Here is an 18,098-nt window from a genome sequence, read left to right as displayed (position 1 = left end):
AACAAGGTCAGCCAATGAATGGGCATAGCAACTAAGCCAGCCAATGAGGGCTGTTTGGAAACTGAAAACAGACTGGTGAAAAAGGGACGTGCGGAGGTTTCAGGAGCCCGTTTTTGGCCTCTAAAGTGCTTCTGGGGGCCGGGGAGGGCAAAAACTATAAATTTTCCTCTTGTTTTTCTCTAAATCTAGGTGCGTGTTATACTCCAGTGAGTCTTATAGTCCAAAAAATACGGTAACCTGTGTTTGATATTGACAGGGATCCAATCACTTCCCCTTGTTCTAAACGGCTTTGAAAAGTTTGGAGTGAAGCAGTAGTGAGGCACACAAATGGTTAAGCACTTTGATCGGATTCCCATGTAACTTAAGCCAAAAAGTTACTTATATACATTTGCCTGCAGCATTTAATTAGTTCTCAATACCCAGGGGTTTGTTTTCGTGTCTGTCCCTTTGGCTTCAGCTTTATCTCCGGTTGCTTCCAAATTAACATGGCATTCTCGGCTGTGATATCGCATCAACGTACTTGAAAATAGAAGCAAACAATTTCGTGGTTAATTATTAATCAGTGATTAATCATACTCAGAGGAACGACTTGCCTCCAGATGTTGTCGATGCTCCAACACTGGAAGTTTTTAAGAAGAGAATGGACAACTGTTTGTTTGTAATGGTATAGAGCGGGGCTTCCCAATCACCATATAAATACTTTTCTTGGCCACAGACCATCGCCACGAACCGCCAAGACTTAATTCAAGTTTTCAATTATAGCATTTATTCAAGGCTTTGTGAATCCCCTGTGACCATATCACACACATACACAACCTGGGGTCCGTAGACCAGGCATTGAGAACAGGGGTGGGCTTCAAGAATTTTAGCAAGGGGTTCTCTGCCCGGTTGCTTGGTGGGCATGGCCTAGTCGGCCTCCTGCACAATGGCAGTGGGTGGGATTTGGCCTCCTCGGGCTCCGGAGGCTTTCCTTGAGCCTCCGGGAGGGCGAAAAAGGCCTCCCCAGGCTCCAGAGGCCCATTTCTGGCCTTCTCAAACTTCTAGTACTTCCGTTCCTTGTCCTCTCTGAGCCGCCGCGTGCGCCCTACCCTTAACTGCATCCAAAATGGGAGGCATGGGGATGCCTGGGAAGAGCGGGGTGGGCAGGGCCAGCCAGGAGTGGGATTTGGGGATTCTCTGAACTGCACAGAATCTTAGCTAGAGGTTCTCTCAAACCCTTGCAAACTTTCAGCAGCCCACCCCTGGTTGAAAACCATTGGTATAAGATTTCCTTGAGCAGGGGATTGGACTAGATGACCTCCAATGTCCCCTCCACCTCAGTCGTTGTGTGGTGGTCCCGGACTGCAGAACCACAGGTATCATAGCACCTGATATTTTGAAGACACCCCTGTATTGATTGGAGCAACTGGTGTGGGAATTCCCATGTCACAGAATGGACAGAGCCACAAATGACAGGTGAGGATTCAATTTACTTCTTTCCATTGGTCTGGACAATTCTAGCACTTGCTCTACATGGCACAGTCATTTGAAAATAAGAGGGAAAATAAACATTAAAGTAACAAAAGAGAAAATTTGTCATCATGCAATAGCTGTACACATTTCACTACTAGTTCTGTTCCTTCTAGGCCAAGGGTCAGCAACCTGCAGCCCTGGAGCCGCATGTGGATCTTCCATCCCTCTGCTGCGACTCCCTGCCTCCAATCAGCACCCCAATTTTGAGCCAAGCTTCCAGTTGGGGGTGGGGGGGAAAGCAGGGCGTGCCAGGGGGAGACTCTATGGCAAGGGGTGGGTTTTCCAGTCAGCTCCACCATTGATAGGGCTGTCGGTTAGGACAGGTAGAGGAAAAAGGACGTCACGCTAGGAAGAGACTCTATGGTGGGGAATCCTCCTTCCGACTTCCAGTCGGTTCCAGAATTGAATGGGAGGCTTCCAGTTAGCACCTTTGTGGCTCTTTGAATGTTGCCTGTCTTAGGGGCCTGCTTCTCAGACCTAGTTCCCTCCTACAAAAAAATTGACCCTCTTACCCCAATTTAACTGCCCTCCAGAAACATGGACCCAGAATAGCCATGCTAACTAGGGCAATTCCCCACATAGCAACTGAATGCCCAAGATGGAGAAGTAGATGAAACGAGCCACAGATCCATCATCAAATCCATTGGAGGAGGATTCATAACTGCCTTATATCCAGTGACGGACATCCTTTTTCTAAAATAGGTATCGCAAGAACAGTTGCCTGTTCAAAACTAGCTTCTCAGTGTACTTGGATGACCCGGAATCTATCATGGCTAATTTGCTATTATTTGATTCTGTCTTTACAGTGACAAGGAGCCAGGAAGGGGACAAGTTGTGTCATCCCCTGGGGCTAGGAAGCATACTTTACATGCAGATTCAACCTGTAACCATCACCTCCTATAAAGGATTCCAGGAAGGCAGATTTGGGAGAATTTGGAGTGACAGCGCCAACACAAAAGGATCAAAGCTTTTGATTTATAGCCTCTGCAAAAGTCACAGGATAGGAAACAAAATAAAACTGGGAGCTGAGAGCATAGAGTCAAAAAATGGGAAGAGAAAATACCTGGGCTGATGGTCTGTCCGTTAAAGGTCTCTTTCGTGACATCAGGTGACCTCTCTTGCCCCAAAAATACATCCCAAACTTAGCAAAATAAATAAAATAGGGGCTCTGGGGTCACGGTTGAACTAAAGAGTGGATGGAAATGCCAAGGGGATCAACCAATCCAGCTAATTAAAGTTTGTACCTCTATGCACCTTCTACTAGATCAGGGGTGTCAAACTCAATTTCATTGAGGGCCGCATCAGGATTATGTTTGACCTCGGAGGGTAGGGAGCAGAGGTCGCGGCGGCAGGAGGCTCCGTCCACCCGCCATTACAGACGCTCTACACACACGGGTGCTCCCGGTTCCGAACCAGTAGCAAGGGTAAGAGAAAACCACTACTGGTTGAGTGCGGGGGACGTGTGTGGCCAGAAGGGCGTGGCCAGCTTGATGTTACTCGTGTCAGTAACATCAGTGTGGTGGCCCAAGTGCTCTGCCAGAGAAAACGGTCTCCCGAACTCCGTTTCCGGCTGCGACAGCCTCCTCCAACCTCCGGCCATTAAAAATGGAGCGCAGGGGCCCCTCCCAAGCTCCAAGGTTTGCAGGAGGCCATCACAGCCAGAAACGGAGCTCGGGAGCCCATTTTTGCTGCAGAAGCACCGCAGGCCGGTTCCTGTTTCCAGGGTTGCCCAATTTTACCAGATATCTACACACCCCTGAGTTTGACACCCCTGTACTAGATGCTACCTCTATTTGTAGTTTTTGACTCCTAATTACAGAGTCAGAACGGCATACATCCCATCCTTCTTTCCTCCGTTGGCGTTATAGTTGCTGATTTTAAATGTTACTTTCAATTTGCCTCGACAAACTACACTTTGTGATTCAAATCAGCGGTTGATCACAGAGCCAGACCTTCCGAACCTATGTGCTCAGGCCATCAGAAACTGTCTCTGCTTTGGAGACTTCCCTGGACATTGCCCACGCATGCACTGCCAAACCAATCTTTTGCAGCCTTAAGAATGGAAAATTTTACATTTCCCCAAACAAAAGCAGGGAACAATCCACAATCTGTTGGCCTTCTTCTATGCTCAGTGCTAATGTCTGCCTTTGCATAATATAACTTCAGAAGGCACACAGCCCTCTCAGTGAGGGGGCCCATCTACCACCTGAATGAGTACGAAGATAGGATTCCATTGAAGTAATTCATTCAAACCGACTGCGTTATTTTTAAAAAGAGATATCTGGTGGGGTTGGGGTTGAAACTTCAGCATTTCAACCTTGGCAGGCTGTTTTTCTCTCCCTGCTTTCATTTCATCAGTTGAACAGTTCAAAGGTTCTCTTATCTCTTCGGCTGCAACAGGCACAACATCTTCGTGGCGCTGGCATATGGGTGCAAAGAGCATTAACAGAACTGTAAAAACAAAACATTTTCTCTTTAATAATGCAGGAAGTTGCAATCCAGATGTTTTGCCCCTCTGCACCGAAATACTACCGTGTTTCCCTGAAAATACGACAGGGTCTTATATTTTTTTGACCCACGAAATATGGCCTTGGGCTTATTAAAGGGGAGGGCTTATTGTTTTGGGGTTGTCTGGCGGCTGCTCCCTTGAAACCAGGCTCCCGAAGAGCCGGGCACAGCTTCAGGGTCAAATGGCTGTGTTGCGCTGTCGCAGCAGCAACACAGCAGCCATGAGGGGAGTATGCTCGCGAGCAGCCGCCCGGCAACCCCCCTTTCCAGGCATGCACAGCACCGCTGACCAACCTACGGGTACCCGGAAGGCACCAAGCAACACGAGCACCTGTTCGCTGCCCTCTGCCTCCCGCGGCTCGGCGCCTTTGGAATGCCCCTAGGTGAGTGAATGGGCTCTGCATGGCTGGAGAGGGGGGTTGCGCGAGCGGCTTTTCCATTCCCCGCTCGCGCGACTCCCATGCTCACGATGCCTTTGGCTAACACTACAGTACCTGCAGAGCCAGGGCATCTCCGCTGCTGGCGCCGCCTGCCGCTTGGGGTTTTTTTGTGAGTGTGACTTTCAAAGCACGGAGGACGGATGCCGCTTTGGGAGTATGTTCTATGGTAGCATACAACCATAGAGCGTACTCCCAGAGCGGTATCCGTCCGTGCTTTGGAAGCCGCAACGGAGGATGGATGCCGCTCTGGGAGTACGCTCTATGGTTGTACGCTCTGCAGCCCACAGCCATAGAGCGTACAGGGAATAAAGAAGGTGTGGAAGCATCACACATAAGGAAACATGGTGCCAATGGAAGATAATATTTGTCGCTCAGGGGATCCTTGGTGCTCTCTGAGCTTTATGTCCCAAAGGTGCTTTTATTTTATCTATAGTAATAGTAAAAGTAAAGGTTCCCCTCGCACATCTGTGCTAGTCGTTCCCGACTCTAGGGGGCGGTGCTCATCTGTGTTTCAAAGCCGAAGAGCCAGTGCTGTCTGAAGACGCCTTCGTGGTCATGTGGCCGGCATGGCTCAACGCCGAAGGCGCACGGAACTCTTTTACCTTCCCACCAAAGGTGGTCCCTATTTTTCCACTTGCATTTTTTACATGCTTTTGAACTGCTAGGTTGGCAGAAGCTGGGACGAGTAACAGGAGCTCACTCCGTTATGCAGTGCTAGAGATTCTAACCGCCAATCTTTCTGTTCGACAAGCTCAGCGTCTTAGCCATCGAGCCATCACGCCCTTATAGTAATCATCTGCTTAAAGCAGGATTCCACAACCCGCCCATGGACTGGCACAAGCCCCATCCACAGGATGGAGGCAGCACACGGAACAACCACCTCTCTGGTTCATGGAAAAACTTCTCTCTAAGGACCAGTTCCTGGTCCCCCAAAGGTTGGAGGCCGCTGGCTTAAAGCATTTACTAGCAACAATACCAACCTTCCAGCGATTGCCACACTCATTACAGAGCACGAAAGTTGTCATGGGCTCATCGGCGCTCCGGGTTTGCACCTGATTGTAGGTGCAGTTCTTTTTCTTGCACTTTCCGCACTGGAAGAGGTCGGTGGCGGTACCTCCGGTCTTCGCCATCTGATGTTCTCGGATAGCTTCTTGGGTCATGGCGTTTCTTAGCTCCTTCAGCTCATCACTAGCCATTTCCTGCAACGCACAACAGCCTTCATTGTACCAACTGGCAGCAGGTGCCCGTTTAGTTAGGCAGGTTTCATCCGAGTTCAGTCTTGCTGGCCCTGTTCGGTTCCAAAACTGGTGGGAGCATTGGCACACAATGCTCAATTTTGTTTAAACCCTGGTTAGGAGGTTTCTTTTTTCAGGGGGGGGGGAGGGGGGATTTTGTCTGACAGGCGAACCTGGTTAGGGAATGGCTTATGCAATCCAGAAAATGCTTGCTTTAAAAAGGTGAAAAGCAGGGTATGGACACAGCAACAAATTGTTGAGCTCTTAATTTGTGGGTTACAGTTGAGGCATTAAAAGACTTAGATCAGTGATGGCTAATCTTTTTGCCATCGTGTGCCAAAAGCAGGTGGAGAGCAGGGATGGGCATGTGTGGGCATGCCCACACCCATAATTCTATGTGCTTGACCCCACCCTCCCCCGCTTCTGGCACGTGATGGACCCGTTTTTCGCCACCCTCCCCCAGGCTCCAGAGGCTTTCTAGGAGTCTGGGGAGAGCAAAAACGGCCTCTGACCCCCACCACCCCGGAGGCTTCCCTGAAGTCTCTGGAGGGAGAAAAAACGGCCCAACGTGCAAACCGGAAGTTCAGGAAGGGACTTCCAGGTTGCTCATAGGGCTGTTTTTCGCCCTCCAGAGGCTTCAGAGAATCCATCAGAGGGTGAAAAATGGCCAAAAGCGAAGGCCAAAGTAAGCTCAACAGTGCGTGCATGCGCGCTGGAGCTGACCTTGCGTGCTTTAACAAATGGCTCCACGTGCCACCTGTGGCACGCATGCCATAGATTTGCCATCACAGACGTAGATCAACTGGACAGCAAGAAAGACCAATGGCTGACTAACCCATAATGTAGCCTGTTTGGTTTTGGCTTCAAGCAGTTTACTAAACTAACGGTTGTAAGTCAAGGACCACCTATATCCTATACAGGTAGTCCTTGACTTACAACGGTTATGGGTGGGGCCAGCCAAGGGTGGGATTTGCAGGTTCTCAGGACTGGGCAGATTCTTAGCTAGAGGTTCTCCCGATCCCGTGCGAACCTGCAGCAGCCCACCCCTCTTACATTATGCTATGCTATGCTAATCTATTTAGTCAATAACGAGCATAAAACTTGCATGAACCCAGATATGCAACAACTGTCATGTATCATTAAAAGAGCTGCTGTATTTGTATTTTAAAATGCCATTGGAGACTTAAATTAAGGTAATCAAGCTTTACAAACAGATAAGCTTTAAAACCTGATGTGCCAAATCTCGATACAACAGACTTTGCACACAATAAAGCCAATCCCTGTGACAATATCCAGCTTTTGCATAACGATGCCATCATTCAAGTGCCCGGGGGACATCCTCTCTCATTCAACAGACCATTTCTCCCCCACACCATTGATTTGTTAATTTCAAGTTTTATTTGTATAATACGGGCCTGAGAAAAACAACATGCCGCCTCTTCCTACTGACCTCTGCCGTCATCTTGGCAATTAGAGCTGGCGGGATGCTTCCACACAACACATTGCGCCGCAAACCAGGATTCTTGGGGTCCTTCAGGTTACTAATTCTGCTCCTCACTCGGTTCCGGTATTTCATATCTGTGCTCTTCAGTTCTTGGTAGATACGTGGCAGCATTAAGGAATAACGTTTTTTTAGTCACCAGAACTGGTCAGAAAGAAGTATTAAATATATTCTCTTGTGTTACTGAAGTACTAATAGTAGTAGTAATAAAGGTGAGATAAACATTAAATGTGTGGAAAATGTCCAAATCTTCACACTAAGAAACGAACTAATTATCTCCTGCAAACTCCCCTCCCCTTTCGCTCCTCTTTTATTTCCTCTGGGAGGGGCCAGTCTTTCCACAGTGGAAGTCCTGTGTGTTCTGACTGAGGCTTCCCAAGAGCCTGAAGCAAACTCCTGGTCCTGCCAAAAAACCCTTTTATTAATTTACTGTGAATTCTGCTCATTCCCATCCAGCAAAGTCTCTCAAGGGAGGATTTACAGTCACAGACCTTATCTGGCTTGGAGAGCTGACAGGCCGATCTCTGCAAAACTTGGCAAGGAGTCCCAGAGAGTCACAAACCAATTAAGCGAAATAATAGTCTCCTGCAAACTCCACCCCCCTTTCGCCCCTCTTTTATTTCCTCTGGGAGGGGCTATTTAGTGTCCACCTGTGGCCTTACTCCCAGATCAACCCCTGTTCTTTAGCTGTTCCCTTCGTCTGGCAACTCTGCGCATGCGCACACTGGGAACAGGCTCCAGATGTTCATCTGCCTCACTGATGTCTGACTCTGAAGGCAGCTGATAACTGGCATACGTCCCTGGCCCCTTCTCTGCTTCCAACTCAGAGCCCTCATCAGAGCTTTCCCCAGACTCCAGGACTGGCCCAGGTTTCTCCCCAATGTCCGAATCTGCTGCCTGGTCTGCTGGCCGCCAGCGAGCCACAACAAGGTTGTTTCTTTCTCATTCCACCTTTCTGCTCTAAAGACTTTTCCCAATCCCTGAAGACATTGATTTTTATTTTTATTTTCATTTTCTTTGTATTCCTGCAAACCCGGGATCTTGCCAATTCCTCCCTCTCCCATACAGACAGAACCACCCTGCCTACAGCAGAGACTGAGAATTGCCATTAGTCTTAAAAGATAGTTATAGCCTTTTATATTTCTCATTGCTCTCATTTTTAACAATGCCTAATATATTCCCCGAAGAGCACACTTTCTGTCCGAAGCAGTAGGCAATTACTGTAGTTCCCACACAAAATTTGAACCCCTTTTTAGCCTCCTAACCTTTTAGGAAAAAAAAGTTCAAGAAAGCATCTCCTGAATGTATACAATTTAAATGACTGGAGTTTTTGTTTTTATCCATCAAGGCAACACCTGTCCAATATTAGCATAAACCTTTCCCACTCTGATGCATTCCCCACCATATGTGATCTCTTTTATTATTATTGATCAAAGGGCTAAATTATTATTGATATGACCAAGGGCTAAAGTGCAGAGTTCCAGAAACAAATTATTAATAAAATTTGATAAAAGCAATTTAAAACGGAATTGGATAAAATGCGATTTAAAATGGAATTGGAACAAAATAAGATTTAAAATGGAATTGGAATAAAACACAATAATTTAAGATATAGATAAAATATGATAAAATTATATTTTGGTGTCACCCCTACAATCTAACACAATCAGTCCCACATATGCCAATCTCAACCGAACCATTTTGATTAAGTACTGTGCTGTGTTAAATATTATTTTCGGGCCACACATAAGATAAGTTGTTTTGATATAGGGATCCCAATGGGTCATTCATTTGGTATATAGACCGAGATACCTGTCTCTTACCCCCTTATACTGGCAACAATCAAATAGGATGCGAGCCAGGTCTTTCTACCACAAATGCAGAGATGTCCATTGTAGGGTATAAAATGGACTCTCCCATATCTGACCATTGTGTCAAGCTGTTCGAATCTCGCCCGTGTAAATATCTCCCTAAGATGTTTTCCCAGTTATAACTTCATTTTCCCACTCGCACAAATAACCCCCAGACCCAAATATCAAAAAGATATAATCTTCAATCTCGGCTGCCATCTTATCACAGTTGACCGCAAATTCTTTGTAATCATCTTGAATGGAGATGAAGAGGAGAAAGGCGTGAAAACAGAGATGTAAGGGGGGAAATTCATGCAGCACAACCAGATAAAATTCAGTTTTGTGTCCAACCAAAACACCTGAACTTCTACACTTAGATCAGGGATGTCCAGCCTTGGCAACTTTGACATGTGGACTTCAACTCCCAGAATTCCCCAGCCAGCAAGGGAGTTGAAGTCTACAGGTCTTAAGATGATAAGTTTGAACACCCCTTAGTTTAAAAAATAGATGCATAACATAATTAACTAGTGTAAGAGCAACAATAAATCCCCTCGCACATATGTGCTAGTTGTTCCTGACTCTAGAGGGCGGTGCTCATCTCCGTTTCAAAGCCAAAGAGCCAGTGCTGTCCGAAGACGTCTCCGTGGTCATGTGGCTGGCATGACTAAACACTGAAGGTGCATGGAAGGCTGTTACCTTCCCACCAATGGTGGCTCCTATTTTTCTACTTACATTTTTTACATGCTTTCGAACTGGCAGAAAGTTACAGGAGCTCACTCCATTACGTGGCACTACAAATTCCTTATATAATGCCTATTAATATCAATAACGCAATAGTAGCAGCAGAAAATAATTGTTTACTTCTGAATGTCAATTTTTTAACTGTGGATTGTTGTTTCCGCTACGTTTATTTGAACCAGGAGGCTTTGCAGGTTCTGATGCTTTCATTAAAGTGATGAGCAACATGCCGTAAGCTCTGTCCCTTCCATACCCACATTTGATGTTGTGACACGCCCACCCCAGAAAGGGCAGAATTTGCATCATGAATTAACTCTTTTCTGCCTCCTTGGCTCTCCCTGCAAATGCCTCTCATTTGGAATCACTTTTTAACTTACGGTAGCTCTTCATTTTATCTTATTTCACAGACTTGTTTTTACAGACATTTTCTGCTGCTGCTTGGTGTGGTAAGTAAAATTGATCCTATTGGCATTATCAATCATCTCTATAGCAATATCATTTTTGCGCCATGGTAGCGTAGTGGTTAGAATGCAGTTTTGCAAGCTGACTCTGCTTTCTGCCAGGAGTTCGATCCGAGGTCAGTAAAATGAAGACCCAGATTGTTTGGGGCAATATGCTGACTCTGTAAACTGCTTAGAGAGGGCTGTAAAGCACTACGAAGAGGTATATAAATCTAAGTGCTATTGCTATCTCTATATCAATAACTGTGGAAATGCCTTTGTAGTTATGTAATCTAATCAATACTCATGGACTTCAAAAATCACTGTTTGATCACTTCTCCTCTCCTGAATTTTGCCATACAGGTAACTCCCAGAAGAGTGGAAGCTGGAGATAAAAACATCGGAACCAGAGCTCCAGGGCAGACTGTACATTCTTTAGATCCCCTTGACTCTCCTCCTAAGTTAATTTCTTCATTCCCCCAGGACGTTTTCTTTCTCACCATCCATTTTCAGGGCTGCAGAGACCATCTCAATACACTTGTCCCTAATGGAGTCTCCAGTCAAGTAGGACGAGGGCAAGAAGCAGACAGAAGCTCCAAATGTTGGCGTGACAGGGCTGGCTGGCATCTTGGGCACCTCACTTCCAGATTTGTCGTTTGATCTGAGCAGGACATCAAGTGAGATTTTTGTTTTAAATGGAAAAAAAAATGCTAATTTACGACCGTTTCAATATAGCCTCTAACCCAGGGGTGTCCAACCTTGGCAACTTTAAGACTTGGGGTTTTTTTTCTAAAGGGTTAAGGGTGCAAGGGTCTTGTAACTTGACAGCTTTAAGACTTGCGTGCTTCAAATGCCAGAGTTCCTGAGCCAACATGACTGGAGGAGGAATTCTGGGAGTTGAAGTCCACAAATCTTAAAGTTGCCAAGTTTGGACACCCCTGCTCTAACCCATTTGGGATCACTGAAGTCAAGAGCAATCAAATTATTTTGCTATCCAAGCCAAACTAACCTCTTCCCTCCCTAGCTGCAAAAATCCAATAGAATGACACCAGAAAGCTAATTGTTTGCTTTCTTTTCTTGAAACTCAGGTTGAGCAAGCTGGTGCCCTTGTTTAATGGGAAGGCCTGTCCCACCTTCTAATCTGGAGTGTGCTACTTACATTTTAAGCCAGGGCTGATATGATTAATCGGCATGTTCATACAACATGCGTAACCAGTTAGGAAAATATTTACGAGACGTGTTTGTAGAACTTTATGAACTTGGCTAACATGCGTTTGAGTACAACCGTTGGTACCTAGCCTACAAATCCAGTCTGACAGGTTGCCCTGTTAAACCCAGAAAAAGGGTTAAACCAGAGGTATCAAACTCAAGGACCAGGGCCCGGATCTGACCCACGGGGTGCTTAGATCTGGCCTAAGGGGCCACCTTGGAAACAGTGAAGGACTGGCCTGCAGTGCCTCTGCCAGCGAAAACAGAGCTCAGGAGCCCGTTTTTGCTGGCAGAGTGCTCGGGCCACCACAGGCACCCCGACATGAGTGACGTTGAGCTAGCCATGCCTCCCATGCCTCCCCACAAGATCAAACGCAACCCCGACGTGGCCCTCAATGACATCAAGTTTGACACCGCTGGGTTAAACAAATCTCTGGATTACAAGCTTTGCATGAATGCAGCCAACCTAATTCAAAGCCAAATACGGTATGACATGAAAGCTCTTTTTTGGGGTCCCTCACACACATTAGAAAATACCGTAGAAAACTTGGGCAGAATTCATAAGCAAAATGAAGGCTACACAAGAAGTCACATGCCAACAACCAGAAGGTATGTCCTTTAACAGAAGCACAGTCCTTCTATTTGAACATGTGCTCTGTTTAAGAAGCTGCCAGTTCATATTTTGGCCTATGGGAAAAATCACCTAAAGCCAGGGGTCTTTAAGGAATTTATCCAACATAAAAAAAAACTGCCCATCAAACTGAATAGACACGCATATTACTCGTTCACATAATGAGATATTTCACATTCCCATTTAAGTATTGGTATTTTTTTCAAACATAAACCTTTACCAGAATTGGGCTGGATTAGCTTACCTATCCACCGACAGTCTCTTGGGAGAGGAAGTAGATGAACTAGAAGTAGAGCTGGAAGATCTTGAATCTTTGGAGTCCCTCCTTTATAAGGGGGAAAAAAGAGGGGATGAAGAATGTGGGCAAAGAGGCATACATCACTAGACCTCCTTGCGGTAAAATTGTAAAGGTAAATGTTCCCCTTGCACATATGGGCTAGTCGTTCCCGACTCTAGGGGGTGGTGCTCATCTCCATTTCAAAGCCAAAGAGCAGAAGTTGTCTCCGTGGTCAGGTAGCCATCATGACTAAAGATGGTTCGGTTGTAATGCTGTTACCTTCCCACCAAACGTGGTCTCTATTTTTCGACTTGCATTTTTACATGCTCTTGAATGGCTAGGTTGGCAGAAACTGGGACAAGTAACAGGAGCTCACTCCATTACGCAGCGCTAGGGATTCAAACCGCCAAACTGCCGACCTTCTGATCGACAAGTTCAGGGTCTTAGCCACTGATCCACCGCGTCCCTGATTCACCGCATGTAAAATTGAATCTATCTCAATTTAGGACTGCAATGACTTACAACAGAAATCCTGGTCCCAACTGTGGTCATAACTCAAGGTCTACCTGCACCCTGTCAAGTAAGAAAGTGCTTTGCATGCGAGACTCCTACTTAAGAAGCTCAGCGTGGTGAGGGTTTACACTGCATTAAAACCCACTAATTATGGCTGCAGCGGGTGGGGGAGGGCAGGTGGCCAAGTATATAGATTGCAACATCATTACCGCATAAAAGGCCAGTTCCCCTTTGTTAAGAAAGCTGCACTGCAATTACAAGCTCATTTATAATGCAACATTTGCTTACACAAACAGCAAGAGTCGCTGTTGCTATTGTAGCAGTGGGGGAGGGGGGAGGGAGGGGTGCTCCCATGGTCGCCTTCAAGAACGGTTCTCCTTTTTCCCTTTCTAATTCTTTAGGTCGCTGCATCTCTGAGCACCTTCCTCGGACAGGAGTTCTCGCCAGGGCCCTGAAAACATACCTCTCTTTTTTGAGCTCCAAGTGGGACTTTTGGGAAGTAGACGCGTCTTTGTGGTCTCTGCGGGGTGAGAACAAACGTTAAGCCTGCGTTACATCTTGGCTCGACAAGACTCAGAGGCGACTATTTTTTAAAATAAATTTTATGCGTAAACAACTTTTTTTTGAAAAACAGCGCATTGTCAGGTATACCATTTACCAGTGATGGTGAATGTCTTTCCGCTCGGGTGTCGAAAGGGCACGCAGACACGTGATAGCGCGTGTGCCCACACCCATAATTCAATGCAGTGGTGGGTTCCGAATCCTGTTCCAACCAGTATGGTGCACGCGTCCTCACACCTACGCGAGCCTCTGCGACGCTCCAGCTGCTCAGCGGAACGTCACATAGGCATTGTGTATGCCGTGCACGGAAGCGCCAAAGACTTAAAAGACCAGTAAGGACTCAGGTGGGCGGGCGGGCCCTCCGGACCAGAACGGTATCCGGTGCTCCGGGCAGGCTCCAGTACACCCGTACCACTGCAACCCACCACTGATGCAATGCCCTCCCCCCTACGCATGTGCGCACACTCCTCCCAGGTGCTCTCCTTCCCCCCCCTCCTGGCGCATGGCTGCAGGCCTCACTGAAGCCTCTGGACTTCCGGGAGGTCCGTTTGGATGTTTTTCGCCCTCCCCAGGCTACAGTAAAGCTTCCTGCAACCTGGGGAGGGCAAAAAACAATTCTTTTCCGAACTTCCAGTAGGCCCGTTGGGCCTGTGCTTTGCCATCCACAGGCTCTGGAGGCTTTCCTGAAGCCTGGGGAGGGTGAAAACGGCCTCCCGCCTCCCTCCGGAAGGCTGAAAATCAGCTGGCATGTGCTGGAGCTGTCATAAGACAACGCCTCACATGCCCTCAGATATGGCTCCACATGCCACCTGTGGCACGCGTGCTATAGGTTTGCCATCACAGCCGTTTGCAAATAAGAAAGACCTCCCCCAAAAAAGATGAATGGTATTAAACATTGACATACAAGCTAAGAACAATAATAATAATATAGTAACAATAGCAATAATATAACCAAAAAGCCCATCGCTAAGTTTCTTCTTACATTGAAATATTTACATGTTGGTTGATTATTGTAATTATTTACCTTCTTAGGTTCAGTGCTAACATTTATGGTCTTACTTTTCTCTAATTCCTACCTCTCTCTTCTATCCATTCATAGAATTTATTCCACATCATATAATATTCTGTATCTTCTTGATCTTTAATCTTTAAAGGTTAATCTGATCATTTCGGCACAATCCCCCCCACCCCTAAAAAAGGAAAGCTTCCTCTGGTGGAGTATTCACGTTTTTCCTATATTTAGCATATATGATCCTGGCTGCTGTTAGCATGTGTAAAACTAAATATGTGGTCCCTTTATCACAGCCCTCTGGTAGTATACCTAGGAGAATGTTTCTGGTTTCAACTCAACCTTCTGTTTATCATTTCCAGCCAGTTTTGTATTTTCTCCCAATATTCTCTCGCTTTGTTACACGTCCACCACATGTGGTAGTAAGTACTTGGGGTCTGATTACATTTCCAGCACTTAGCGGACAGGTTACTAAACATTTCGCAAGTCTTGCAGGTGGCAAGAGGTAACTTTTTGGGATGACATAATAAATGACTGGTGCCTCAGCTCTGCTATTCACAATCATAAGTCATTCCTCAAGTCAGTTTTCTCCAGGTAAAACAGGATAATCATAGAATATTCATCTTCCAATGATCAAAAAAAAAAACAAAAAACCACTGAAGCATAAGAAAAGTACTCAAACTGAAAAGATACTCCGCGACTTGTAACCGGTCACCTAACAACCGTTTGAAGTTACAACAGACCTCCCTAGGGGGTACTTACAATTGGGTTCCAAATTTCTGATACACCCTTGCAGTCATGTGACATTTTTACAGTTCCGTAGCCACCCCTGCAGTCACGTGATCAGGTTGTCAAGATTGACTCGTAACGCACTTCAACTCGCAGCTTTACAACAGACACAATGGGAGGGGGAAAGGGGATGTATTGGGAGCTGGGAGGGAGACGAGGAATGTATGCAAGCCATCTGCAGCTTGAGAAAAATCCCAAGACTTCAAGGCCACATGATGGGGAACTTCCGAAGGCGCAGACTGTTTTCCCAAAACAAAATGAATGTGCTGGATTGGCCCAGATGGGAAAAAGGGGGAATTAATTATGCTGGTTTGCACGTGCAAACCTCAGAGCGAGCTTCACTTCTTCTGTACCTGTTTGGTTCTGTCAGTAAAGTTATACACTTGGTTTTAAAAAAATGACCCAGGAATTTTTCTTTTGTCGCCTACATCAACGGGACGGTTGACACAGGTTTTGCAATGGTTTTGCCAAAAGACCAACATTTGCTTCCAGTTTTCAGGAAAACTGCCCATAGTGAACAATCGGTTAATGACCACGGTGCTCATTTAATGACTGCTGCAAAAGAAACAGTCACAAAATATAAGGTCAGATGCGTGGGTGAGCCATTTTACAACCAAGCTCCATTACGGTCATAAGTCATAAGGACTATTTATATTTATATTTCTTGCTTAGGTTTTTCCAACATGGTTCCCAGAGTGAAGCAAGATTTGAGAGGTTATGTAAACAAATCAATTCTTGTTTCAAGGAAAAAGCCTGTCTCCCCGCCAGATTACAACAAGGCTGTTAGAACAAAAAAATCACAACATCTCCACCCCGATATACACGGGGATTAATTGGTTCTAAGCAGAAAAACATTCAGTTCCTGAAATTGCTTCCCTGTCATTTCAGTCAGCCTTGCCTGGAAGACTTTTTGTCAGTTTCGAGGCAGCTGCCAAAGAATCTGAAAATAAACAGGATTACAGCTGGGATACCCTGGAGCAGGGGCCAGCAACCTACAGCTCTGGAGCTGCATGTGGCTCTTTTATCCTTCTGCTGCGGCTCCCTGTTGCTCAAAATATGTGTTACACCCGCCAATGTGCGATACCCGCTGGAACATGATTTCTTGAGCTTTTCAACCCTCGGCAGGCCAAACGTGTTGAAAGCCAAGACAAGAAAAGTTTCAGAAGAAAACAGAATGCTTACGTCAACTACATATACTAGTTTTGTGGCCCCTCAGGAAATAGTCAGGCACGGGAAGAGTTTTGTGGCTCCAGGTGTTTTCTTTTCTGTGGGAAACGGGTCCAAATGGCTCTTGGAGTGTTTGAGATTGCCAACCTCTGCCCTGGAGGATTTCTCAACCAAACTTGTAGAAGTTTGTGTTAAGTTCACCAAGAATCTGTCCTGTCCTATCATCCTGCAAGAGGAGGCTGAAGATTTCCTACCTGCCTTCCCCATCCAAGCAGAGGCAAAAACAGGTAGTCCTGATTTAGGACCACAATGATGTCAGGGTTCCAAATAACACCCCCAATGAAAGAAGACAGGGTCTTTATTTTCTTTTGACCTCAAAATAAGCACTTGGCCTTATTTTCGGGGAGGTCTTATTATTTTTGAGGTGCATGAGGCAACGAGTGTGGTCACCTCATGGCTGCTGCTGTGTTGCAATATTTCCAGGGAGGGCTTATTTTCAGGGAAACAGGGTAACCTGCATTTCTCCGTACTTCCCTTCTTTTAGAAGAGTCTCTCCACAACAACAACAACACCTACGTCTCCCTCGTTTTGGAAAACCCATTTAAACTCCGCCGTCTAATAGACCACCTGGGATGCAAAGGTTATCAGAGAGATTGAGAGCAGAGCGCTAACCCTCATTATGAATTCTGATTTCTTTTTTTTTTATCAGAGTTTATGATCTGCCGTGTTTTATGGCCTTCTTGTGAAACACCCCCCAACCCCGGGAGCCTCTCTGGAATGCAACCGTTTATACAAATTGCAAATAAATAAAAGATGAGCCTGCCTTGGCTTGGCAATCAACTGGAGACCTCCTGAGAGGTGAGATGGATATTCGCTAAGGTTTCAGCGTTTCCTGCAGTAGCAACCCCTTTGTTCCGATTAAGCGCTACAACACAAGTCCTAATAAAGCAGGCTGAGACATGGGATGCATTTAAGGAAGGACTGGGCAAACATCTCCACTCGCCAGCATCAGGACAAGCAAGTAAATTGTCCTGATGACATCACAATGGAAGCCCTGCAACTTCAGTTCAAGGGCAGAGTTTGCATCATGACATCATAGCCTGTGTGGGGAAAAAAACCAGCCTGGTTTTTAAGAGACAATGCATCAAAATCTACATAAAATCTGATTTACTAAAGCAATTAAATAATTTGCATTTTGGGCTAAAGTGTTGTGGCCTCCGGCCCCTCCAACAGCCGAATCAGAAGAGGAGGAGGAGGAGGAGGAGGAGGAGGAGGAGGAGGAGGAGGAGGAGGAGGAGGAGGAGGAGGAGGAGGAAGAGGAGGGAGTCAGGGTCAGCATCAAGGCAACCTGAGAACTCCAAGAAGGAAGAGGGAATGGAGTTGGCAGAGAGAGAGAGAGAGAGACAGAGGCGGAGCCTGGGCCGTCCGTCAGCCCTCAGATGGAGTGTCAACAGCCCCCAGGTCTGGAGGTGGCTGATGAGGACGATGAGGAACAGCTGGGTACAGTGCCTGACGCGCGGATGCGCAGAAGGCAGAGGAGAGGAGAGCAATGGAAATCCATGGGCCGATCCTTAGGAAGGAAGAGCAAAGCCCCCACCCTAGCTCTGGGGATAAAACGCAGGGGACGGAGATAACTATGTGGCAGATAACTATTCATCTCCCTGCCTGACGAACCTGTTAGCCTGCGGTGAGAGAGAAACTTTTTGCCGGGGCTGTTG

The 18,098-nt window shown here is 46.4% G+C and overlaps 1 protein-coding gene across 2 annotated transcripts in view; it reads right to left on the bottom strand.

The window, feature by feature from the left end:
• Nucleotides 1-743: 743 nt before the first annotated feature.
• TCEA3 (transcription elongation factor A3) overlaps nucleotides 744-18,098 on the bottom strand; it is a 38,551-nt gene continuing 21,196 nt past the window's right edge. For both annotated transcript variants that reach the window (XM_081962489.1, XM_081962490.1), the window contains exons 6-12: nucleotides 13,318-13,374; nucleotides 12,309-12,389; nucleotides 10,725-10,885; nucleotides 9,244-9,300; nucleotides 7,146-7,300; nucleotides 5,441-5,659; nucleotides 744-3,963 (exon numbers count right to left, since the gene is read on the bottom strand). In XM_081962489.1, coding sequence (XP_081818615.1) covers nucleotides 3,955-3,963; nucleotides 5,441-5,659; nucleotides 7,146-7,300; nucleotides 9,244-9,300; nucleotides 10,725-10,885; nucleotides 12,309-12,389; nucleotides 13,318-13,374 — 739 coding nt within the window. In that variant the 3' untranslated portion in view covers nucleotides 744-3,954. The remainder of the gene's footprint in view (nucleotides 3,964-5,440; nucleotides 5,660-7,145; nucleotides 7,301-9,243; nucleotides 9,301-10,724; nucleotides 10,886-12,308; nucleotides 12,390-13,317; nucleotides 13,375-18,098) is intronic.

Source organism: Natrix helvetica, assembly GCF_964273705.1.
Source record: "Natrix helvetica genome assembly, chromosome: 9".
NCBI lineage: Eukaryota > Metazoa > Chordata > Lepidosauria > Squamata > Natricidae > Natrix > Natrix helvetica.
The sequence above is the reverse complement of the archived record's forward strand: the minus strand, read 5'-3'. Positions and strand labels throughout refer to the sequence as shown.